The sequence below is a fragment of the Oryx dammah genome, unplaced genomic scaffold, assembly GCF_014754425.2.
Source record: "Oryx dammah isolate SB20612 unplaced genomic scaffold, SCBI_Odam_1.1 HiC_scaffold_2, whole genome shotgun sequence".
Taxonomy (NCBI): Eukaryota; Metazoa; Chordata; class Mammalia; order Artiodactyla; family Bovidae; genus Oryx; species Oryx dammah.
In genome coordinates, this window is record NW_024070186.1 from 170,617,196 (window position 1) to 170,643,063 (window position 25,868).

Below are 25,868 nucleotides of genomic sequence, written 5' to 3' on the forward strand. Positions count from 1 at the left end.
TAGCTCTGTGCATTTAAGTCAGACACAGAAATAGCAACGTGTGTACATGCGTGGTTACACATATGTCATTCTTAGCTCTGTGCAGGGAGGGGAACCAGAAGTAGTAACACCACAGCAGGAGCTCAGCACCAGAACTTGGTTTCTAGAAGGAACCAGGGCTCCTTGGAGAAGTCATTGATTCTAGAGCTGAGGAAGGGAAAATATAAGATAAGTGTGGAATATCTTGTGATGTCAGAAAGTAAGGAGGTGCTCAGAAAAAGATGGGGGCTTGTTCCAGGGGAGCCAGCCTGAAGAAGTGCCAATGGCCCATGTGATACCATCCGAGCAACAAAATAAATGATAAGAACACTAGATTAAAATCTGTAGAGGGACTTCCCTCATGGTCCAGTGGTTAGGAATCCACCTGTCAATGCAGGGGACACAGTTCAATCACTGGTCTAGGAAGACCCCACAAGTTGTGGGGCAACTAGCCCGTGTGCCACAGCAACGGAAGCCTGCATGCTCTAGGGCCCATGCTCCACAACAAGAGAAGCCCCTGCACCACAACTAGAGAAAAGCAGCCCCTGCTCCACTGCAACTAAAGCCCACACATGGCAGTGAAGATTCAGCAGAGCCAAAAATAAATAAATTGATAATGTTTTTAAATTAAGAAATAAATCTACACAGTGGGGACTTCCCTGGTGGTCAAGTGGTTAAGAATCTATCTTCCAATGCAGGAGCTGTCAGTTCGATCTCTAATCAGGGAACTAAGATCCCACGTGCCTTGGAGCAACTCATCCTGCAAGCCCCAACTACTAAGCCTGTGTGCCACAACTAGAGAGCCTGCACGCTGCAACCAAGACCTGATGTAGCCAAATAAATAAATAACTTGTTTAAAGATATGTAGAATGAAACAAATTTCTCTGAGTCCAAAAAAAAAAAAAAAATTAACAGAAGGGGAGCAGGGGCAGCTCTTCTAAAAGATTTCCAGAAACAAATGGAGAAAGAAAGAGGGAAACACAAACTTGCCACTAGAATACCACAGTAATGATGGCTGCAGGCAAGATCCACTGACTGATGCTATGTCACTGGCAAAAGCTCGAGAAAAAAGAGGATTCTCAGCATCTCAAAATATCTCCAATATATTTATTAACTACAAAAGGGAAAACAGTAACTCTACAGTGCTTAAGCCCAGCAGACACCACCTGAACTGAGTGATGGGGGTCAACATCATAAACCATCATTTCTGTGGTGTGCCTGCCAAAACTGTGTCTTCAATCCAACGTGAGAAGAGATCAAACAAATCCAAACCAAAGGACACCCGACATAATTACAATCAATACTCTTTATAAACATCAAGGTTATAAAAGACAAAAGTAAACTACAGACTGCAGAAGACTAAGGAGAAATAACAAGTAAACGCAATGTGGGATCCTAGATAGAACCATGAATAGGAAACGGACTTAGAGGAAAAACAGGTTAAATTCAAGTTAGCTCATAATATTGTACCAATGCTAATTTCATGGTTCTGCAACTGTATGGTTATACAAGATAGTAACATTAGGTGTCGCTACGTGACGGGTGTATAAAAATCCTGTACCAGCTTTGCAACTTTTCTGTGGGTGAAAAATTAATATTAATTTTTTTAAAACTAGAGACAACAGATTCGTTACTAAGAGTGAAGGGAAAAGAACCTGGTCTAATATAGTGTTTACTTGTTCACTGGCTATACAGAGCTCAACTACATTAGTAGTTTTGAAGTACGTGACTTTAATTTTAAATGTCTGGATCACTAACAAACAGGGCTAAATTTTTATCGCGGTATGCTCCGTGACATGCACTATGAATGGTCCACAACATGCTATGAATCACTCTGCAGAAGAGGAACCACAGAGAGGAAAAATAAATAGAGGCACAGCTGGCTAAGGGATCTGAATTGTTTATACAAGGCAAAGAAATGCCCCCACCTTGGAAAAGCCCCCTAAACTATCATGCTGGTTATGGGAGCTCAAAGCCAACTGCTGCCCCACATCTGTTTCAAGGACAGCTTCAATCAATCCACCACTGCTCTGAAGACGGCTGGTTAAGTGTGTGTAATGTAAGCAAACACGACCAGAAACTCCCCTCCGCTTCTGTGTGTGTGTGTGTCTCTCAGTCATGTCCAACTCTCTGTGACCTCACAGACTGTAGCCCAGCAGGCTCCTCTGTCCATGGAATATACCAGGCAAGAATACTGGAGTGGGTTGCCATTTCCTTCTCCAAGAAATCTTTTTAATCCAGGGATCAAACCCAAGTCTCTTGCATTACAGGCAGATTCTTTACCACTGAGCCACCAGGGAAACCCTCCCTGCTTCTCTGGATACACGCAATCTTGTTGCTGTTGATCAGTCATGTCCTGACTCTTTGGACTGCAGCACATCAGGCTTCCCTGTCCCTCACCATCTCACGGAGTTTACCCAAGTTATTGTCCACTGAATCAGTGATGGCATCTGAGCATCTCATCCTCTGTCACCCTCTTCTCCTTCTGCCTTAAATCTCTCCCAGCATCAGTGTATTTTCCAATGAGTCAGCTCTTCACATCAGGTGGCCCAAGTTTTGGAGCTTCAGATTCTGCATCAGTCTTTTTTTTTTTTGATAAATGTCCAAACGGATTTTATTTTATTTTTTTTTTATTTTACTTTATAATACTGTATTGGTTTTGCCATACATCAACATGAATCCGCCACGGGTGTACATGCGTTCCCAATGAATATTCAGGACTGATTTCCTTTAGTTTAGGACTGACTGCTTTGATCTCCTTGCAGTCCAACGGACTCTCAAGAGTCTTCTCCAACACCACAATTCAAAAGCATCAATTCTTCAGTCCTCAGCCTTTTCTATGGTCCAACTCTCACATCCATACATGACTACTGGAAAAACCATAACTTTGACTATATGGATCTTTGTTGGCAAAGTGATGTCTCTGCTTTTTAATACGCTATCTAGGTTTGTCATAACATTTCTTCCAAGGAGCAAGTGTCTTTTAATTTCATGGCTGCAGTCACCACCTGCAGTGATTTTGGAGCCCAAGAAAATAAAGTCTGTCATTGTTTCCATTGTTTCCCTATCTATTTGCTATGAAGTGATGGGACCAGATGCCATGATCTTAGTTTTTTCAAATGCTGAGTTTTAAACTAGCTTTTTAGCTACTTCTCAAGAGACCCACACCTTTTGTTTTTCTCCAGGCTCATCCCTGGTTCTATTCTGTTCCGGTAACATCATTTACTTGAGAGAAAGCGCTCCAGAGGAGCCAGCCCTTTTCTCTCTCAAGGTCTAAGTTCTGTATACCCCTTGCCGGGGACAGCGGCTGCCTCCCTGAAAGTGCTCCTGTTTGACAAGGCTGCACCTGCTGTTGAGACAACCATGGACTCCTGGAGCACCGCCTTCAAGTTTCCCTGAGGCAGAGCTCAGCATCTAAGGGACAAGATGACTCCTCCAGGGAGACAATTCCTTCTCCCTAGGCCAGCTACTCAAGGAAAAGGAAGTCTCAGACTCCAGGAAGTTTAGCATCAGGAAAGCAGCGTGACTTGGATGGGTAACTCAACAGCACAACCAGCAGCAAGACCCAGTCTCTCTGTGCAAGATGGGGGTGCTTCTTTTCTTAAAGGATGTAAGAAACAAGGGAAAATATCTACTATCTCTATCATAGAACCCTCCAGCACATTTACATAAACAGTTGACACATTTTTTAAATGTATCTAATGTTATTAAGACATAACATTCAGGGATTCTCTGGGGTAGTGGTAAAGAATGTGCCTGCCAATACAGGAGACACAGGTTCAATCCCTGGCCCGGGAAGATTCCACATGCTGAGGAGCAACTAAGCCCGTGCACCACAACCATTAAACCTGTGCTCTAGAGCCCACGAGACGCAGCTACTGAGCCCACGTGCTCTGGAGCCTGCGCTCCACTACAAGAGAAGCCACCGCAATGAGAAGCCCGCACACCGCAACTAGAGAGGAGCCCCTATTCGCCAAAACTAGAGAAGAGCCCTCACGGCAACAAAGACCCAGCACAGCCTAAATAAATAAATAAAATTATTTAAAAAACAAAGATACAAGATTCAGTTAAGCGGAGGAATTCAACACAATTATTTTTATCCTCTAGATTTCTTTTAATGAAGGAATACAAGGTTTCAAACACTGGATTATTTCTCCTCATCTTCTTTAGTTTGCTATTCTGCTTCTTGTTGGTTTTGAGGATAATAAATTATCAGTTTCATGGAGCCACATAAGGCCATCACAGTATAATCCTCTTCTGCGTTTTAATAGAAATGCTTTCTGAAACAACGGTTTGGATGTAATTCAGCAATTATAATGTCACACTGAGCGCATTATGACAACAAGCTATCTTTATGAAGTTCTAACTTCTCCCTCCAGACCAGGAAAACATTCTAATATCAATGTGACCAGATGATGGATTTGCAATGATAACTTGGCATTTCACAGTAAATGTTATGTTCAGGAAATTAATTACAAAGTTTGTTTCACTTACCGAATTAGCAATGGCATGAATGACTCTAGAAAATCCCACAGCATCATTCAGTTCTTCCTAATTTAAAAACAAAACAAAAAACCAACTATTGAAATATATATATTCCTTGTTTGAATAAGTTAAAATCTAGGCAAAAAAAAAAAGAGGCTGAAATTTTATGTCCAGTTAGATAACTTTTGTTTCCCATGCTTTGAGTCCATCACCGCCAAACAACTGCGTTGGAAATGATTTCTGCATATACCATTTTTCTGTTTCAGAGAGAGGGATGAGCAAGTGGCAAAACTATTCATCAGTTACTAAGATGACAGTGCTAGGGTATACCCATCACTTCCAATCAACTGCTGAAATTTCCACATCCCTCAGGCTGCCTTGAGGGTTTCTGTGGTGGCTCAGCGGTAAAGAATCCATCTGCCAATGCAAGAGAAATCGATTCAATCCCTGGGTCAGAAAGATCCCCTAGATGAAGAAATGGCAACCCATTCCAGTATTCGAGCCTGGGTAATCCCATGGACAGAGGAACCTGGTGGGCTATAGTCCTTAGGGTTACAGAGTCCGATACAATTTAAGGACTAAACAAGAAGTTGCCTTAAAAACAGGGACTTTTAAAAGCTGCCACCTGCTGGCCAAATTAATACTGCATTCTATTCCGAGGAGAACCACCAAGATCAACTGCTAAGTCAAGAATTCTCTAATTTTTTTTTTTTTCCTGAGTGAGTGCTTAGTTGCTCAGTCATGTCAGACTCTTTTTGACCCCATGAACTGTAGCCCACCAGGCTCCTTTGTCCATGGGATTCTCCAGGCAAGAATACAGGAGTGGGTTGCCATTCTCTTCTCCAGGGGATCTTCCCAACCTAAGGATCAAATCAGGTCTCCTGCACTACAGGGGGATTCTTTACCAACTGATCCACCAGGCTCCCCCCCGCCTTCTTTCTTCCTGGTCAAATGCATTTTTATAAAATTTTTACAGCACCACACTGAGACTCATTCCCACTCAGCTTCTTCTCTCCTGTTTTCTTCAATACGGTGCTTAAATAGACTCAATTTCTTTCCTATCTTGAAATCCTTTCCTTAACCCTAAGCTCTAGGGAACCACTCTCCTTCTCCCTGTCTCTTCACAGCTAAATTACTTAATGACTCTTCTCTGGGAGATCCCTGGTCCAGGCGTTAAGACTGTGCTTCCATTGCAACGAGCATGGGTTCTATTCCTGGTCAGGGAACTAAGATCCTTCCTGCACCCTGTGTGGCATGGCCAAAAATTTAAATCAAAAAAAATTTCACTAGGTCCAGTTTAATTCCCAGGAAACTGCAAGCCCCCTGCTCTCCCATTTCACCCTCACTGAAATTGTTCACTTCCTTAAATTACTCGAGTCTAAAAAGCACTGGTGGTTTTGTGGAGAAATTGGAACACTTGTACTTTGTTGGTGGGAATGTAAAGTGGTACAGTCACAGTAGTCCCTCAAAATATTAAAAACAGAATTACCCTATGATCCAGCAATTCCACTCCTGGGTATATATATGCTCCAAAGAATTGAAAGTAAGGACTCAAAAGAGTCCTTGACACTCATGTTCAGAGCTGCATTAGTCACAAGAACCAAAAGACAGAAGCAACACAAGAGTCCATAAACAGATAAATGGACAAACGTAATGTAGTTACAGAATGTTATTCAGACTTTAAAAAGAAAGGAAACTATGACACACGCTACAATAAAGATGAACCCAAAACGCCATTATGCTAAATGAACGAAGCCAGTAACAAAAAGACAAATACTATCTGATTCCACTTGTGTGAGGCATTGAGAGGAGTCAAATTCATAGACAGAAAGTAGAACAGTGGGTACCAGAGGCTGGGGGATGGGAGGAGTGGGAAGTTATTAGTTAATGGATATAGTGTTTCAATTTTGCAGGATAAAAACAGTTCTGGAGACAGATGGTAGTGATGGTTGTAGGACAATGTGAATGTATTTAACAGTACAGAATTGAACACTTCAAAATGGCAAAGATGGTAAATTTCATGTTACATATTTTACCAGAATTAAATTTTTTTAAAGAATATTTTTTAAAAAAAGAAAGAAAAAAACCTATTCCCAAAGCTAAGCCCCTCTGGAGGAGGGCATGGCAAACCACTCCAGTATTCTTGCCTGGAGAATTCCATGGACAGAGGAGCCTGGTGGGCTACAGTCCATCAGATCGCAAAGAGTTGGACATGAAAGACCGCTTAACATTTCCACTTCACTTTCTCCTGTTTAAGGGCACTGGTGTCTCTTAGCTGGTTACTCTTCAGCTTAACTGGTCTTCCTGCTCGAATCCATTCTCCAGAGGACAACCAAAGTGAGGTTCCAACATAACTATGAGCATGTATCTGTAGGCCCATATCATCTCAACTTTGTTTTAGGGAAATTAGTTAACTGGGCCTGAATTTAGCCACAGTGAGACCACTTAATGGGCCGAGACGCTCAGTGACACAAAGTCTGAATGCTAACCACTAACTCTCGCTCTGAGATGGCTTCATGGAGGTAAAGACTGTCCACCGCGATGCCACCCTCACTTTGCTGCTGCTGCTGCTGCTAAGTCGCTTCAGTCGTGTCCGACTCTGTGCAACCCCACAGACGGCAGCCCACCAGGCTCCCCCATCCCTGGGATTCTCCAGACAAGAACACTGGAGTGGGTTGCCATTTCACTTTGCTGGCTACGTCTAAATACCTACACTTTAATTTCCCTCACTCTCTTTCAGGTTTTGCTATGAATTCAATTCTTCCACGGGAGAAAATGATTCACTAAATTGAATCCAACATAGGATTTACAATTCTGTTGCCATTTCTCACCCAAAGGAAATGAGTGTAGTTCAATCACCTGTTCTTTAGCATGTTTCTGTTGCTCTCTTCTTTTGCGTTCTTCTTCATCTACTTTGCTGATAACAATATATCGCTCTTTCTAAAAGACATAAAGGAGATATACAATTTTCTGGAAGCTACCTGACCCTCCTCACCCTCTGAAATTCAGGTTCTGCTACCATCAGAGGTTATAATTTTTATCAGTGCACAGTCTTTCAGGGGCTAAAGACATTCAAAGTATCTTGAAATGCCACCAAAAGTTGAGTTGTTGCTTTACAAACTAGAATTTGTCTCCATGTTTCCACGACAGTCTCCTATGATTTATTAATTCACCCCAATAGAATCAATTATAAATATCAAGAGACTGTGACAGTAAGACACTCCATGATGGACACTAAGATGTTGCATTTGAACATGAATTTCAAAGTAGTTGGTTTTGAAATAAAAATTCTATGTAACCCATATAAATTTGAATCATATTATATATATACCTAAAACTAATACTGGTAAGTCAACTATACCTCAATTTTTAAAATTTCTATATCATTTTTCATTAACAGAAAAATCCTGGATTTTCCAGTAACCTGTCAGATAACTAGCATCTTCTTTCTCACACTGCATTCTGGATCAATCAAACACCACAAAATCTCCTGTGTCAAAGTTTGAGATTTATCTTCTAGCAAGATTTAATTTATGTAATCTCTTATTTAATTAGACATCTCACTTAAGAACAAGAACTAAATTCTAAAATTCTATAGTTCTGTCAAAGGAACCCACCATCAGCCCACCACTACCCATTTCGGTTCTATCACTGCTCTCTGGGAATACATGATGACAGAATGCTGATGCCCCAGATTCTAAAACAGAATTTTAGTGGCCCATGTAACAAGGAGTAATTACTACATGAGTACCATGCATATCAGCTTTCTGTGATGATGAGAACGTGTACCAATATTTGCATGCTCTCAAGTTTACAAAGTTCAGTTCCATTTACTACTTTTTAAAAAGCTGTGAGACAATAGAGCTCATCATTACCATGCTCATGCATGGATTTACAAATGAGGAAACTGAGGCTAGCAGCAGGGAAATGACTTGTCCAATGTCACCCAGCTCATACGTATGGGAGCCAACTCTGACTTTCAACTTCTTGATCTGATTGCACTTTGTACTTGAATATTGTGGCAGTGGTTCAATGCATTTAATGTTGGCCCTGGATAAGGCTTGGGGTTACCTTTTCGGTTTCTAAAGTCTCAACATGAATGCCTTTGGGATACCTAAAGGAAAGAAAGAAAACATGATTATCAGTAGATGAGATAATGACAGCTAAGACTCTAAAGGACTTTTAAAACAACTTTATAGCTATAATTTCATTACATCAGTTTTATTGAGTATGCAATAAATATTACTACAAGGAAGACTGTAGAGAAAGCCTATTCCATAATATTTCAGTTTCCAAATGTTTCCCCATCTCTGCTCTTAGAATACAGCAATGTATCTGATTTCAAATTAAGTTTTTAGGACTTAGGCAGTTTCTGAAATGTCAGGCATCATATAATACAGACAACACATTACCTCACAGTCAAATCTTGCTTCTAAATGTCACAATGCTTACTTCCTAAGTGAAAAATTTTGAAGGTCTCTTTGGATGGTCTGGGCCACACACAGGGGAGGTTTGAGATGAGTAACTCTGTGGTAAGCTGGCACAGTAGTTGGCATCTGCCAAGGAGAGGAATCTGGAATCTACAGGGAGTATGTTGCAAGGATAACATGAGAGGAAAGGAGCCTGATCAAATAATAATGGCCCTTTTCCTAGTCTGGTCAAAGTAAATTCTTTGTACATGCCACTGGCAGATTCTAACGAAAGAACAAAAACCCCAAACAAAGTCAAGTGCAAACATCCACCTGTTCAATCCTGACATTCAACTGCTAAGTTAAGAGATTCACTTGAAAATATAATTAAACTAATGGAAACACCTCCAGAAAAAAACACATACAAAATTTTGGGTATTATTTCAGGAGATTCAGGCATCCTGAAATCCACCCCATGGTCTAATCCCTGCTTTAGAAAAAGCATTCACCTTTCATTTAATCTAATTTATTTCAATATTTCTTATAAACAGCAAAAGTATGAAATTAAAAATTCTGTGTACAATGCTACTGAAATATAGTAAAGAAGGCAGCCTAATATAATTAAATATTTTAAGCTGCATAAATTAAAAAGTTAACATAAATGACAAGAATCTAAATAAAAATTACCCTGTTTCAAAAAAGAAAAACAAAGGGCATTCACCTGAGTATTTCCCAGGTCTTAAAGCCAAATCTTTATCATATACCTCCAAAGAACAAAAATAATACTACAATTTAGGATATGCCAAGTTGATCATTAAAAGAAAACTATAAAGCCTTTACAGCAGCTACTAAGAAGCAAGAGCAAATAAATTAAGTGGGTATTTAACAAGAAATTGGGGGGAGGGGAACAGTAATAAAATGAAGCACTGCCCAAGAACATGGTATGATCAAGTCACCAAAACCAGCAGAACATCAAAAATGACATAAAGGCTAAAAAACTGCATTTAATTTTTTAATTCTGGGTCCCTCACAGAACACTCATATATAATATAAACACTTACTTCCAGCTCAAAGTCTGATAAATCAGTTTTCTTTGGAACCTACGAAAACAAGTGAAAGGTATTAATTTGCAATCATTGAAGGAAAATTCAAACTGACCAAGCACTAATTGGGAAAGACCATGTAAGTTTTAAAAGAGGCTTCATTAGAAATGACAGTTAACAAGCAAAAAAGAACAGAGAGGATGAGGTGGGAGGATTCCTCACCACTTTTCTTCATCAAAATGCTCTTTACTGGGACTTCCCTGGTGGTCCAACAGTTAAGAATCCACTTTTCAATGGAGAGGACTCGGTTTTGATCCCTAGTCAGGGAACTAAGATCCTATATGCCGAGGGGCAATTCAGCCCACACACCACAGCTAGAGAGATGCACTCAAGCTGCAACCAGAGAAGCCCGTGTGCCGCAACCATGTCACCACACAGCCTAATTAACAAATTGAATGAAAAAGTGAAAGTCGCTCAGTCATGTCCAGCTCTTTGCGACCCCATGGAACAGTCCATGGAATTCTCCAGGCCAGAATACTGCAGTAGCCATTTTCTTCTCCAAGAGAATTAATGAACTGAAAATGCTCTTTATCGCTGCTATTATTATACTGCCCTTATAGAAGAAGCCAAAGTCCTTATCTAACCAAAATATTACCTCCTGTGGTTGCATGAAGAGAATTTTAAGTGGACAAATGCATTAAAACACTTCTGTGAAGCTGGTCACAATGTAAAAGGAAGGAAAGCAGGCTGTTTCAGTTACTGACTCTTTGAAACACCGATGCTTTTTACTGTAGAGAGAAATGAAAAGGACAGAAATAGCCTAACAATGGATTCTGCTCTTCTGAAGCCCTTTTGTATGAAGCACACATCAAGGCTACAATAATTACGCCACTCTTGAGCATGACTTAAAGCAAAGGTGCACAACAGTTTTCTTCCCTCCAGGACAGGACAAGGCACTCATTCAGTGTCTCAATATACCATGGTCCCCACTGCGTTAATGCTAAAGTTAGTGCTGAAATCTTGGGAACATACCTATAATAAAAAGACTATTTATGAATGTTTTTAAGAGACCAAGGAGAGCACATGCCAGAAATCATCTACCTTTTCCAAAAAAGAACAAGTGAAAATATTCAAGGCAACTAACCCAGTACATGGCTCTAAATCCAAGTTCTTGTTTTCTTCACTTTGTAATAAATCTTCTATTTTCTCTCTGAAGAATTAGAATAAAAACATGACCATCAGCATCATTAAGGAATAAAGTCATCAATCAACAGAACTACCATACTCAAAAGCAATAACATATGACAATATAATTTTACCAAATCATAACTTTTTAGTTCAGTAAGGCTTAAAATGCTTTACTTTGGCAGATTCTTTTTGTCATTGTTATTAATGAGTTAGTGACAACTTCTCAAGGATTCATTGATACAAGTGATTTACATTTTTACTTTCCTGGTAAAGTAGTTCTGTTGTTCAGTCACCAAGTCATGTCCAACTCTTCTTGGCAACATGGACTGCAGCACTCCAGGCTTCCCTCTCCCTCACCATCTCTCAGTTTGCCCAAGTTCATGTCCATTGAATTAGTAATGCCATTCAACCATCTCATCCTCTGTCACCCTCTTCTCCTTCTGCCTTCAATCTTTCCCAACATCAGGGTCTTTTCCAATGAGTCAGCAGTTATACTGATAACTAAACTGAGCAAAACCAGACACTCCTCCCGTGGCACATTTGCTTGTCAGAAACTTCACCACAACAGAAAAAAAAACACAGATGTGTTGCAGTATCTGGATGTGCCTCTGCCTTCGGGGGAACAGTGGCTGTCAGGCCTCTGGTCCACCCAAGAGGTCTGCCCACTTGCCAAGGCAGTCTCTGGCCTGGTGACACATGGCGATTCTGCACACAGTACACAGAGCTCAATTTACAATTGACAGTAGAAGGTTGCATGGCATCACCAACTCAATGGACATGAGTTTGCGCTAACTTTGGGAGACAGTGAAGGACAGAAAAGCCTGGCATGCTGCAGTCCATGGGGTCGCAAAGGGACAGACACAACTTAGCAATTGAACAACAACATATAACACAAACTCAGGTATGCCACAATTAAATCCTGCCCTCACATCACACTTCTGTGTGCGCTGTGTATGGGTAGCACAAGCCTGAGATACAGGCATCAATCCTGCCCCCCAAGACACACGTCTCATCGCACATCTGGTTTCAGTTTAGGAACTTACACCACTTGGTCAATAAACTTCTTCTGATCGTCAGGAATGGTCAAGGGACACTTTGAAGTGTTAGGAGACGTGTAGGACAGAGCACCTGCACCGTTGGACTGTGAACGCTTCTCATCATACTGCTCTCTTAACTGTCTTTCTTCTTCCTGGTTTAAGTACGGAATTCCTGAGCAGAATTTTTAAAAGCGTCCATTAGCAGAGATTACTGTTTATCATAAAAAATTTTGTAACAAACCACAGAGACTAAAAGACTCGGGAAAGACCATATTTGACTACAGCTCAAAAAAAAAAAAAAATCCAATGGAAAAAGCAAGTGATTTTGAAATGTGTGTGTCTATTTCCTTCACTCCATGTGCTCGTTCATTCATTCATCTCTCAACAGGCTGTGACTTGGCATGCACACTGTGCCAGGCACTGTACCAGGCGCCGCTGAGCTAATGATGAACAAGGGAGATGCATCCTGCTCGCTAGTGAAGGGAACACCTTAGGACAACCAGAGAAGGCCATCGGGCAGGAGGACCCAAAAGGTGAGCATGGATCAGACATGCAAGAGCTGGGGGAAGAGTATTTCAGGCACGGAACAGGCATAAATGCCTAAAGGACAGAAGTGCTTTGGACTGTTCCACAAACAGTTCCAGAAGAAGGAAGCTGTAAGCAGGAGAACGGAGTAATGTCAGGCTGGACGGGATGGGGCAAGATTACACGGGCCCTTAGAGGCCATGGTAAGAATTTACTTATTCTAAGAACAAGAGGATGCTATTGGAAGGTTTTAAGCACAATAATCACATTATCTGCTCCATATTTTCATGTGCTTTTTAAAAAATATTTATTTATTTTTGGCTGCACTGGGTCTTCACTGCTGCGCACAGGCTCTCCCAAGTTGCGGACAGCAGAGGCTACTCTCTAGCTGCAGTGGGCACAGCTCTAGAATTCACTCAGGTTCAGTAGTTGTGAGGTGTGGGCTAGCTGCCCTATTGCATACAGAATCTCCCTGGACCAGGGATCGAACCCATATGCATTGCAAGATGGATTCTTAATCACTAAACCACCACGGAAGCCCTGCTCCATGTTTTTAAAAGACCACCTGGAGTCCTATGAGAATTGAAGTAGGGAGGTCAGCCAGAAGGAACTGTCCACTGTGGTTGTCCAGGCAGGAGATAACCGCTTAGATCAGAGATCAGTACACCTTTCCTTAAAGGGACAAACAATAAACATTTTAGGCTTACGGGCCATATGGAGATCTCTGTGGCAACATAAGATCTCAACATCTTTCCAACATGAAAACAGCCATACACAGTGGGTAAATAAATGGACATGGTTGTCCCAATAAAGCCAAAAGCTACCTCCTGGATATATTAAATCATCTAGGGATATACATATAAATGAAAAGCTACAAATAAAAGCCTAAAGCTCAGGAGAAAGGTGTTGAGATACAAATTTAGGTGTCATCAGGATGAAGGGAGGCATTACAAGTCATGGGACAGTTAACGAACTGTGGAACCAATGATGAAGTTAGAAAATCATCATTTGTCAGCAACAATAATTGTCTCAAGCAAGACTCATCAGTGGATGCTAAACCTAACTGAAGAAGTATGATCAACATTACAAACACCAAAAGCTGCACAACAATATGTATGTACTTAATACCAGCCAACTGTATACTTAGAAATTAACAGATAATGTACGTGTGTTTTTCTAAAAGTAAAAAGAAAAGCTATAATCAGCAGTAACTCGGCTCACTGGTGCCACGTTCTCCTGATATGATATACTGAGCACACATCTGCAGTATCCCTGCCCGAGAGGAATGGACGCCTGTAGACTTGGCTGAGGAAACATAAAAGTCCCAATTGAGGGGCATGCCACAAACTAGCCTCCACTACAAAATATTGTCAAGGTACTGAAATCAAAGACAGACTGAGAAATTGTTCTGGATTGTAAAAGAGCAAAGAGATACGACAGCTTAAATGCAGCGTGTGAGCCCAGACTGAATCTGGATGTTTTTCTCTTTTAATCTAAGTAGCAAAACTTATATACATTAGGTTTGTAAACGAGGTTAACAGTACTGGAGCAACGGTCCATCTCCTAATTTGGTTTACTGTACTGTGTAAAAGAAGGTACTTGTTTTTAGGAAAATGCACACTGAAGTAGTTAGGAATAAAGAAACGTCATGTCTGGAACTTACTTGAAAATGGTTTGGGGGAAAAAATTATACACACGCATGTAATGAGAGAAAGGATGACAAGGCAAATAGTATAATGCCAACATTCAGGAAACTGGAGGGCAGGTACCAGGAATTCTCTGAGGTATTTTGGCAACATTTATAAAGTCTGAGATTATTTCAAAATAAGAATTTAACAATAAAAAGTAAATGAAACCATGGAATATATGAGACTAACATTGAAGCCAGGTAAGATGAAAAAGAGTCAGTCAGGATGCAGAGGAGTCCAGAGAAGGCAGGAGGAAAAGCACAGAACGAAGAGTCTGAAAGCCAGGGGAGAGCGTCAGGGGAGGAGGGCGCAATTGGCCCGGTCAAATTCCGCCAAAGGCGGAGTGAGGACAAAAAGGATCCACAAGGTGTGAGATCCTGGCATATGACCTGACCTCAAGTCCGAGGAGGGGCGAGGACAGCAGACTGGCTCAGGTGGGTGAAGAGAAAACCAGAGGGGAAGAGGCAGGAACGGCAAGAGCAAACACCTCATTCAAGATGCTTTCCTCCGAGTGGGAGCATCACAGGCCAGAAGGGACACCGGGGATGTGGAATCAAGTGAGGGGGATGGGTTTGCTTTGCTTAGTTATTCTGAAATAGAGATATTCCCACAGGCGTGATTCATCTTCACGTGCCACCTATTCCTTTGGTGGTCGGGTGAAATCTACAGGCCCTTCCTCAAAATGATGTTTTCCAATGCATAAAATAAAACACACAAGATTATAAAGAAAAGTAATTAAATCGAAATAGTTACCAAGAACTTTTTTTTATATCTATGATATAGTAATATAAGATACCACCTTCCTGGTCAACACATTAAATTAAGAAGACCTAACAGCAGGGACTTCCCCACTGGTCCTACAACTCTCTGCTCCCAATGTAGGGGGGCCCGGGTTCAGTCCTTAGTCAGGGAACTAGATCTGGCATGCCATAACTGAGAGTTCGCACACTGCAACAAAGATCAAAGATTCCAAGTGCTGCACTATGACCTGGTGCAGCCAAATAAGTAAATTAAATACATTAAAAAAAATTTTTTAAAGACCTAATGGCAGGTGAAATAACTACAATAACTTCAAAGTAGTGATGAAGGCACACAATATTCAAGATATCTGCCAAAACGAAAATGCCATTTGAAGATACCTAGGATTTCACTTGAGGACAAACTTCCTGCTACTGCTAATGCAGCTGGGTTGTTGCCTACATTCCCAACAGAAGAAATGAACAAATTCAGTCCAAGGTTAGACAAAATATAGATGTCAACTCCTCACCACCTTCCCCAGATTCACAGATTCCGGAACTCTATCTATGGCAGGAAAGCGGCCCATGGACTAGATTAGGGAGCTCTGCACTAAAATAATGTTTACAAAGGTTGACGGAGTGATCAGCAGAGAAGGGAAAACACCCAGCAGACAGAAGGGCAAACTGGAAGAGCCAGTGCCTGACACAGAGGGAGGGACTAGCCTTCTAAGGAACACCTGTGAAAAGGCCGGGCCCAGGCTCGGCGGGGAGACCTATGGGTCTGGTGGTAAGAACACAAACTGGCTCTTGCCTGCTGGCTTCTATTTTCATTGAGGCATGACCAGCAGCTGAGAGGGAGGCCTGGAGAGAGATGGTAAAAATACAGATATTTTAGAAAGTCGGAAAGGGAATTTCTAAGTCAGAAAAGTAGGATTTCTGAGCATGATGGAGTCCTTACTTGATGCTTGTGCTCATGAATTTAAAGTGACAAATGAGCTCAGGTATGTCTCATTTTACTGCAATACTCAGATGCTCAGGAAGAGAGAAAGTGAATGATCAGAAGCAACTAAGCCTGGGACTTAGCTAGACGAGTTCAACATGCAGAGAGGAGCAAGGGGAAGAAGAAAGGATAATAACGGACCAGGTGGACAAGGAGAGAAGTCTAGACCAGAGAGTAGAAGGTAACTGACAGTGAGAAAGCAACAGAGATCAACCAATTGCTGAAATGAGGTAGCCAAGTGGATGTGAAGGACGAGAGGAGGCGCTGTCAAGGAGAAATGATGGAGGCGGGCACAGTGCCTGCTGATAAGACCCATGAAGCCACTAACGGAGTGGACAGCTAAGGGGAGGCAGAAGCGAGGACTGCTGACCACCCAGGAGCAGACACGACAGAGCTTTTGCAGGTGCTCCATGTGGATGCTGGAGTCACCCGAAAGGAGGAGAGAGGTAGGAATAGAGAGCACGATGAGCCAAAGTCTAGGCTTCAGGGGAAGGCCATGCCCAGGACGTCAGCAGAAGGGGGATGGCAGAGCTGGTTACACAGCCCTGGGAAGAGCCGTGGCTCCTGAGAAGAACTCAGATGGGCTGAAGGTGGCAGGCCTACCGCCCGGCTGCACAAACAGAGCTGAAACCATCCGTGCTTGGGAGAATGGTGACCGCAGTCACCTGGTTCCACTTCAGACAAGGAAGTCAGAAGTACTTCCAAGGAGACTGCCAGAGGAAAGGTTCTGGCATGTGCAAACCCTAGAGTGGAAAAATTTAATAAGGAAGAGAAGTGAAGGTCTGGGTCAGATTTAAAGCACAGGGATAAGAGTCTCAGTAATAACAGATGGCCTGGGAGCCCTGATGCAGTTGTGACTAAAATATTCCAAGGTCTGACTACAAAACTAGAAAATGAAGCATCCTCCTATTTAGCTGTTTCTCTCCTTCTATGAAACTAAAATCATCAGGCTGGAAAACACATTCATAGGAATCTGGTTAAAGTATTTCCTTCAAAACATTTCTGCGATAAGACTTCCCAGATGGTCCAGTGGTTAAGACTTCACGCTTCCAACAGAGGGGGCACAAGTTGGATCCCTGGTCAGGGAACTAAGATCCCACATGCCACACAGTGCACCAAAAAAAAAAAAAAAAATTGCACACATTCCATCATAGTGCTCTAACTACATGTGGAATTTGTATTTTATAGTGGCTTTCAGAGTCAAGCATGAGCCACAGGGAATAAAATTACTTTGTTATACCCAAATTGTGTTACCCAGCGGGTATACCCAGTAGGTTAAGTAAGCAGTTTGGATTCAAAATTTTTTTAGCATTTCCAAAAATCAAAATCATCAGTAGATATGAAGACGCAGCACCACTGAAGCAATTAACAGACAACAAGACATGGTCCTAAAGACCCTACAAGGAGATCACGCTGAGGGAGAGAGACTGTAGTTGAAGCCTATGTTCTAGAACCTTTGCTGAGAAATATCTTCTCTCCTACCTCACTCAGTAACACATCCACCATGGGAAAGAACACAGTTTACAAGAATAGTTAAATGAAAAGTAGTTACTGACCTTAGAGCAGCAGGCACTTAATACTGCTGGGAACAAGAGAGGCTTTCCCAGGCACTTTCCGGGAAATAAATGAATGGAGGAAAAAAAGCCACTCTGACGTGCTTCAACGTCCAGTGTTCATTAATTAAATATTTAACAATCACCTCTCTGAGGGATGGTGCCCTATGCTGGATAAGGACTAGGACTTGGTCTCCCCACCCCGCCAGGTTGCTGGTCAGCACATCACACCAGCAAGTTAGCTGTCAGAACTGAATTTTTTCCTCCAAAGACCATCACGGTACTACTGAAACATGGCTGTTTTTGAAAAAGTGACACTGGAGCCCTTGTCTCAGTGAAAGACAACGGGGCCACATACCCCACAGGGAGTCTGCCAGGCGACTGAGTCACCCCAATAACAGCAAGAGCTCCACTCAATGAGTCTGGGGGCTCAAGAGGCCTCACTGGAGCTGAACGAGGCAGCAGCTCCTCTCCTGTGCCCTTCATGCTCAACCAGGCCTTCAGGAGTGGGGCACAATGAGAACTTTAATGGCTGCATAGGCTGGAATGGAAATCCGAGACCCTGTCTCAGACAGTACGCACAGAAAGATAATTCTCAACCCAATCCAGATTTACAAGCTCTGAAGAGAGGTCACACGTAATCTTACCGTTGCGAAAAACTTTATTAAAATCAAATCCTTGGCTTGCTAGAAAGTCAATGCTTGAGCTCTGAAACAAGAGTAAATAGAACATGCATTTCAGTGAGGTTCATGGCAGGTGTGTGAAGAGAGGCAGAGAAAGAACTCTGGGGAGTAAACAAAGGCAACCAGGCAAGGGGGCAGCATGCCACGGGTCAGAGGACAAGGGGTTTCTACTCCACGGCTGCTGAACTGTCCATTCATTCACTTCAACTATCTGGGCTTCTCCCTTATATTTGTAAGAGGAATATCCTTTGTTACCCAACATTTGAGAAAATTTTACTTGGTGAACATATATTCTCCCAATAGGCAGGAAACTCCTGAATAAAAATTAAATGTATTTCTATTATCTCACCCCAGGTTCAAGTTTAAGGGAACAAATGTGCAAATTAAAAGGTATCAATATTCACTTCAAAGTAGATTCTGGAAGCCCCAAATCTTAACTGGATGTTCTTTACATTCAACATCATAATACAGAAAAATTCCCAGTAAAGAGACTTATTAAATACATATTTCAAAGTCAAAACATAAACGTAAATGTAGCAAAAATATCAAGTAAGTAACAATACACAAGAATGGGAAAATTTTCACAAAGTCCTTACTCAACTGACTGAAGAGTGGGAAACATCACTGAGCGTCTCTAATTTTATTCTTGTTTTAAGTCAGAACAGCCTTGTCGAACTCAATGAAACTATGAGCCGTGCTGTGCAGGGCCACCCAAGACACAAGGGTCATGGTGGAGAGGTCTGAAAAAACATGGTCCACTGTAGAAGGGAATGGCAAACCACTCCAATTTCTTGCCTTGAGAACCCATGAACAGTATGAAAAGGGAAAAAGATATATGACACTGAAAAATGAAATTCCCACGTCAGTACGTGTCCAATATGCTACTGGAGAGAAGTGGAGAAATAACTCCAGAAAGAATAAAAAGACAAAGCCAAACAGAAAACAATGCCCAGCTGCAGATGTGGCTGGTGATGGAAGTAAAGTCTGATGCTGTAAAGAGCAATACTGCATAGGAATCTGGACTGTCAGATCCATGAATCAAGGTAAACTAGAAGTGGTCTAACAGGAGATGGCAAGAGGGAACATCAATATTTTAGTAATCAGTGAACTAAAACAGACTGGAATGGGTGAATTTAACTCAGATTGTATCTACTACTGTGGCTAAGAATCCCTTAGAAGAAATGGAGTAGCCCTCACGGTCAACAAGAGTCTGAAATGCAGTACTTGAGTGCCGTCTCGAAAACAAGAGAATGATCTCTGTTCGTATCCAAAGAAAATCATTCAATATCATAGTAATCCAATCTATACCCCAACCAGTAATGCTGAAGAAGCTGAAGTTGAATGGTTCTATGAAGACCTAAAAGACATTCTAGAACTAACACTCAAAAAATACGTCCTTTTCATCATAGGGGACTGGAATGCAAAAGTAGGAAGTCAAGAGATACCTGGAGTAACAGGCAAATTTAGCCTTGGAGTACAAAATGAAGCATGGAAAAGGCTAATAGAGTTTTGCCAAGAAAACACACTGGTCAAAGCAAACACCCTCTTCCAACAACACAAGAGAAAACTACACATGGACATCACCAGATGGTCAACACCGAAATCACACCGATTATATTCTTTGCAGCCAAAGATGGAGAGGCTCTGTAACAGTCACCAAAAACAAGACCAGGAACCAACTGTGGCTCAGATCATAAACTCCTTAATGCCAAATTCAGACTTAAATTGAAGAAAGTAGGGAAAACCACTAGACCATTTATGTATGACCTAAATCAAATCCCTTATGATTATACAGTATAAGTGACAAATAGATTCAAGGGATTCGATCTGATAGACAGAGAGCCTGAAGAACTATGGACGGAGGTTTGTAACATGTACAGGAGACAGCGATCAAGACCATCCCCAAGAAAAAGAAATGCAAAAAGGCAGAATGGTTGTCTGAGGAGGCCTTACAGATAGCTGAGAAAAGAAGAGAAGCTAAAGGCAAAGGAGAAAAGGAAAGATACACCCATTTGAATACAGAGTTCTAAAGAATAGCAAGGAGAGGTAAGAAAGCCTTCCTCAGTGATCAATGCAAAGAAATAGAGGAAAACAATAGAATGGGAAATACTAGAGATCTCTTCTAAAAAATTAGAGATACCAAGGGAACATTTCATGCAAAGATGGGCTCAATAAAGGACAAAAACGGTATGGACATAACAGAAGCAGAAGATATTAAGAAGAGGAGAAAGAATACACAGAAGAACTATACAAAAAAGATCTTCATGACCCAAATAACCACAATGGTGTGGTCACTCACCTAGAGCCAGACATCCTGGAATGTGAAGTCAAGTGGTCCTCAGAAAGCATCACTACAAACAAAGCTAGTGGAGGTGATGGAATTCCAGTTGAGCTATTTCAAATTCTAAAAGAAGATGCTGTGAAAGTGCCACATTTGATATGCCAGCAAATTTGGAAAACTCAGCAGAGGCCACAGGACTGGAAAAGGTCGGTTTTCATTCCAATTCCAAAGAAGAACAACACCAAAGAATATTCAAACTACTGCAAAACTGTACTCATCTCACATGCTAGCAAAGTAATGCTCAAAATTCTCCAAGCCAGGCTTCAACAGTATGGTAACCATGAACTTCCAGATGTTCAAGCTGGACTTAGAAAAGGCAGAAGAACCAGAGATCAAATAGCCAACATCTGTTGGATCATCAAAAAAGCAAGAGAATTCCAGAAAAACATCTATTTCTGCTTTATTGATTACGTCAAAGCCTTTGACTATGTTCAGTTCAGTCGCTCAGTCATATTCGACTCTTTGCAGCCCCATGGACTGCAGGACACCAGGCCGCCCTGTCCATCACCAACTCCCAAAGTTTACTCAAACTCATGTCCACTGAGTCAGTGATGCCATCCAACCATCTAATCCTCTGTCATCCCCTTCTCCTCTCACCTTCAATCTTTCCCAGCATCAGGGTCTTTTCCAATGAGTCAAGTCCTTCGCATCAGGTAGCCAAAAGTATTAGAGTTTCAGCTTCAGCATCAGCCCTTCCAATGAATATTCAGGACTGATTTCCTTTCGGATGGACTGGTTGGATCTCCTTGCTGTCCAAGGGGCTCTCAAGAGTCTTCTCCTACACTATAGTTCTAAAGCATCAATTCTTCAGCACTCAGCTTTCTTTATAGACCAACTCTCACAAACATACATGACTACTGGAAAAAACCATAGCTTTGACCAAACAGACCTTTGTTGGCAAAGTAATGTCTCTGCTTTTTAATATGCTATAAGTAAACTAAAGAGCCTCTTGATGAAAGTGAAAGAGGAAAGTGAAAAAGCTGGCTTAAAACTCAACATTCAAAAAACGAAGATCATGGCATCCAGTCCCATGATTTTGGGCTCCAAAATCACTGCAGATGGTGACTGCACCCATGAAATTAAAAGACACTTGCTCCTTGGAAGAAAACCTATGACTAATCTAGACAGCATATTAAAAGGCAGAGATGTTACTTTGCCAACAAAGGTCCGTCTAGTCAAAGCTATGGTTTTTCCAGGAATCAGGTATGGATGTAAGAGGTGGACTATAAAGAAAGCTGAGTGCCAAAGAATTGATGCTTTTTAACTGTGATGCTGGAGAAGACTCTTGAGAGTCCCTTGGACAGCAAGTCCAAGGGAGATCCAACCAGTCCATCGGAAAGGAAATCAGTCCTGAATATTCATTGGAAGGACTGATGGCAAAGCTGAAACTCCAATACTTTGGCCACCTGATACGAAGAATTGACTCATTGGAAAAGACCCTGATGCTGGGAAAGATTGAAGGCAGGAAGAGAAGGGGACAACAGAGGATGAAATGTTTGGATGGCATCACGACTCGATGGATGTTGAGTTTGAACAAGCTCCGTGAGTTGGTGATGGACAGGGAAGCCTGGCGTGCTGCAGTCGATGGGGTCTCAGAGTCGGACATAACTGAGCAACTGAAGTAACTAAATTCAGAACAGTTAAATATGACCCCTTATAGAGTGGCCCTTCCTGAGCCGTACTTGATGGTACACCGTCAGTCTAGACTGAGGATGCTCTCCCAGTCCCAGTAAGCTCATTACCACATTCACTTTAGGGCTGCTGCTGAAGACGACGTCTTCTACATTACTGACTTCTTTATGATAACAGGGGCTTCCCTGCTGGCTCAGATGATAAAAAATCTGCCTGCAATTAAGGAGACCTGGGTTCACTCCCTGGGTCGGGAAGATGCCCTGGAAAAGGGAATAGCTACCCACTCCAGTGTTCTGGTCTGGAGAATTCCATGGACAGAGGAGTGTGGTGGGCTACAGTGCATGGGGTCACAAAGAGTCATACATGACTGAGCAACTAATGCGATGATAACAGAAAGGGAAATGTCTTGGGGTCTCTAATCTGAGGAAAGATGAACTGGTCCTGGGTCCTGGTCCGTTTTGATCCTTTGGGCCACAGAAGTGACGTGTTTCCCTCTTGTCTTGGCTGGTAGGAAGCTCAGAGACAAGTTTCCGAAGTAAGCCAAAGGTAAGACTTTGGCATGAATTCTGTGTTCTAATCATAACACAGTAATCACACTCTCATTTTTCTTTTCTTCTAATTTTTCACTTACTTATTTTAATCTTAGGTTAAAAGGTTTTATATATTGTATATACTTTCATGTACTTTATGTATCTTTATCACCTGACACAAGTTCTTTTAAAATATGAGCAACCTAATCAAATATACATGGGTATGTGCATGTGCGCGCGCGCGCGCACACACACAGACACACACACACATACAGGCACATCATTTTCTATCATGTCCAAGTTTTCTGTGGTGTGAATAAGCAACCATTTTCCCTGTATCTTCCCTTTTTATCCTGTTCTGAAATAAGACCCAGTGCCTTCTGACCTGGGCCATAAGCCCCTCTACTTTCCATGCCTGAGTATTCTTATAACTCTGCTCCCCTAATACCCATCACTGACAGAGACACCAAAAGATGGATTATGGAAAGGCATTTTTACCCCTCCTGTCACTAGACTCCAAAATATCCTAACTTTCTTCTTTAAAAGTCAGAGTCAGAGATCACGTATCCCCTTTTTGAAGCTATTTATTTTCTACTCAAATAATACTCTTTAGACTGTACCAAAAAATGTACTCTATGCCACTGAACTTAAAGCCTTTTAAAATGGTAAATTTTAGGTTATGGATTTTTTTTTTTACCATAATAAAGAAAAAACACGTCGAACCAACAAACTTTATTTGTAATATACTAAACACTATCTTTGGTTTGTCCTAAATGTACCATTTTCAGGATTCAAAAGATAAGCATAGATATTAGGGGGGACAATCTGAGGCATCTATCAAACTTTTAAATCTGTAAGTTCTATGACTCATCAATTCCCCTCCTAGGAAAGCTATCTGATAAAAATATTCCTGGAGTTTAACCTGAAACTTAGTCTGTGACAACCTAGAGAGGTGGGATGAGGTAGGGGAGGAAGGGGAGGGAGGTTCAAGAGGGAGGGGATACATGTACACTTATGGCTAATTCATATTATTGTACGGCAGAAACCAATACAACATTGTAAAGCAACTATCGTCCGATTAAAAATAAATTTTAAAAACAGCTTTAAAAACATGTTGATTCAGCCAAAAAAAAAAAAATTCCTATATACAACCAAGACACATGCACATGGACACCGACTATAGCACTGTTTAAGACAGGGAGCCACTGGGAAACTTTCCAATTCCAATTAGATCAATTATAATACATCTGTATTATGAAATATGAAGACATTGTGTTAAACAGAAAATGCAAGTTATATAAAACATGAATGCTATGATTTTGCGTATATTAAAGGAAAAACCTAAAATTGTGTGTGTGTTTGTGTATATATATGTATATATATGTAGACACAGAAGTATATGTATACATGACACAAAAGGAGTGAAATGGGGAAAGAAGTGCATGGGGGAAGAGGGGATTTAAAAAAAGAAACATTTTTTACTCTACAGACAGCAGCAGTGTCTTTTCACGACCATGTATATATTTTCCTCCATGAACTCAACTACAGATGTTCAGCCAGAAAAAAGAACAGAAGAAAAAGGAAGTGAAGACAATGCAGAGGCCTTGCAATTCACCTGGATGGGCACGAGCTCCAGGAGTGCGCATGGCTCTCAGGGGGTCCATTCCTCCACATCCTGCCTAGTGTGCATGGATCACTGTGTGTACAGATACTTAGTTTTCAGATAGCACAGTAAGTTGTTTTGCCCCCAATTCTCCCTGCTTTAAGGATAATAAAGGCTTTTTGAGATCGATTTTTAACTAGACACAATCTTCACCCTACTCACTGACTCTAGAAGCTAAGTTCCTTTTAAAATGCGACTCTGCTGTAGGCACAGAATTTTAAACAAGACAAAATCCATCTTAGATGGAGGACCAGAAAAAAAATTCAAAGATACTATCATTTACCTTATCCATACAATTGCCAAGCTTACTTACTGAGTCTCAACCTCTTCTCTGCCTTTGTTTTTCCAGAATAGAGAACTGCACTATTTAAGCCCATTAATCTCTGGCCTGTCTTCAAGTCTATGATGTTTTTCTTTTTTTAAGGAGTGGCGGGCTATTAGAAATGTATAAAGTGTTCCAGGTGTAGTCACAGGATGGTTTTGTATGATGGGTAGGGTTTTTCTGATCTATCTCCAATTGATTTCCTAGAATAACTGTGTTTGTGTTGGTCTTTTAGAACATACTGTCATCCCTAAGATGTCTCACTGCCACTGTGTGCATTTGATTAATGGCTAAAACCATGGAATCCATTTTAAGGAACTGTCTTTTCCTGCTACCACTGGAAAACTACATCCATACAAATGTCCAAACTGAACCTATCTTTCTCAGAGAAAATCTATAAATATTGTTTAATGAAGTATTCTATACTCAGGTGACTGGTAAATAGTTGTTAAATGAAGATGAGAGGAGATGGTTGGATGGCATCACCGACTCAATGGACATGAGTTTCAGTAAACTCCGGGAGTTGGTGATGGACAGGGAGGCTTCGCGTGCTACAGTCCATGGGGTCACAAAGAGTCGGACATGACTGGGAGACTGAACTGAACTTATTGCAAGGTAGAGAACTATCAACTATGGTTTATCTGCTAATTTAAGAAAAATGCTGGTTACAAGAGTAAAATTAACTTCTCTCCAGCTCCTGACACACAATGAATGCTGTTTCATTTGTTTACATCCTGCCTTCTTACAGAGAAAATCTGACATGACTCAGTCACTCAGAAGCCTACCCTCCAGGCTTTCTTAACTATATTACTACTTAAATGCAGGAAAAGGGACAGATGGGAAGACTCAAAGGAACTAATGTTACTCTGGGGAGAGAAGCTCAGACGTAAGATTATAAGGAAGAGAAGACCAAAACTCAGGCTTTATCACATATCCATATGACAGACACTAATTTACATTCTCCTGTCAGTGGAGATCAATGATCTCCTTATCCATGAATCAGATTATTAAGAG

General features: G+C 41.3%; 1 protein-coding gene across 5 annotated transcripts in view; it reads right to left on the reverse strand.

Moving 5' to 3' along the window:
* The window catches only part of PARN (poly(A)-specific ribonuclease), a 197,243-nt gene that overhangs the window by 159,897 nt on the left and 11,478 nt on the right, over positions 1–25,868 (reverse strand). For all 5 annotated transcript variants that reach the window (XM_040256623.1, XM_040256648.1, XM_040256640.1 and 2 more), the window contains exons 6-12: positions 18,331–18,391; positions 12,187–12,352; positions 11,100–11,165; positions 9,974–10,012; positions 8,575–8,617; positions 7,363–7,443; positions 4,513–4,569 (exon numbers count right to left, since the gene is read on the reverse strand). In XM_040256623.1, the coding sequence (XP_040112557.1) occupies positions 4,513–4,569; positions 7,363–7,443; positions 8,575–8,617; positions 9,974–10,012; positions 11,100–11,165; positions 12,187–12,352; positions 18,331–18,391 (513 nt within the window). The remainder of the gene's footprint in view (positions 1–4,512; positions 4,570–7,362; positions 7,444–8,574; positions 8,618–9,973; positions 10,013–11,099; positions 11,166–12,186; positions 12,353–18,330; positions 18,392–25,868) is intronic.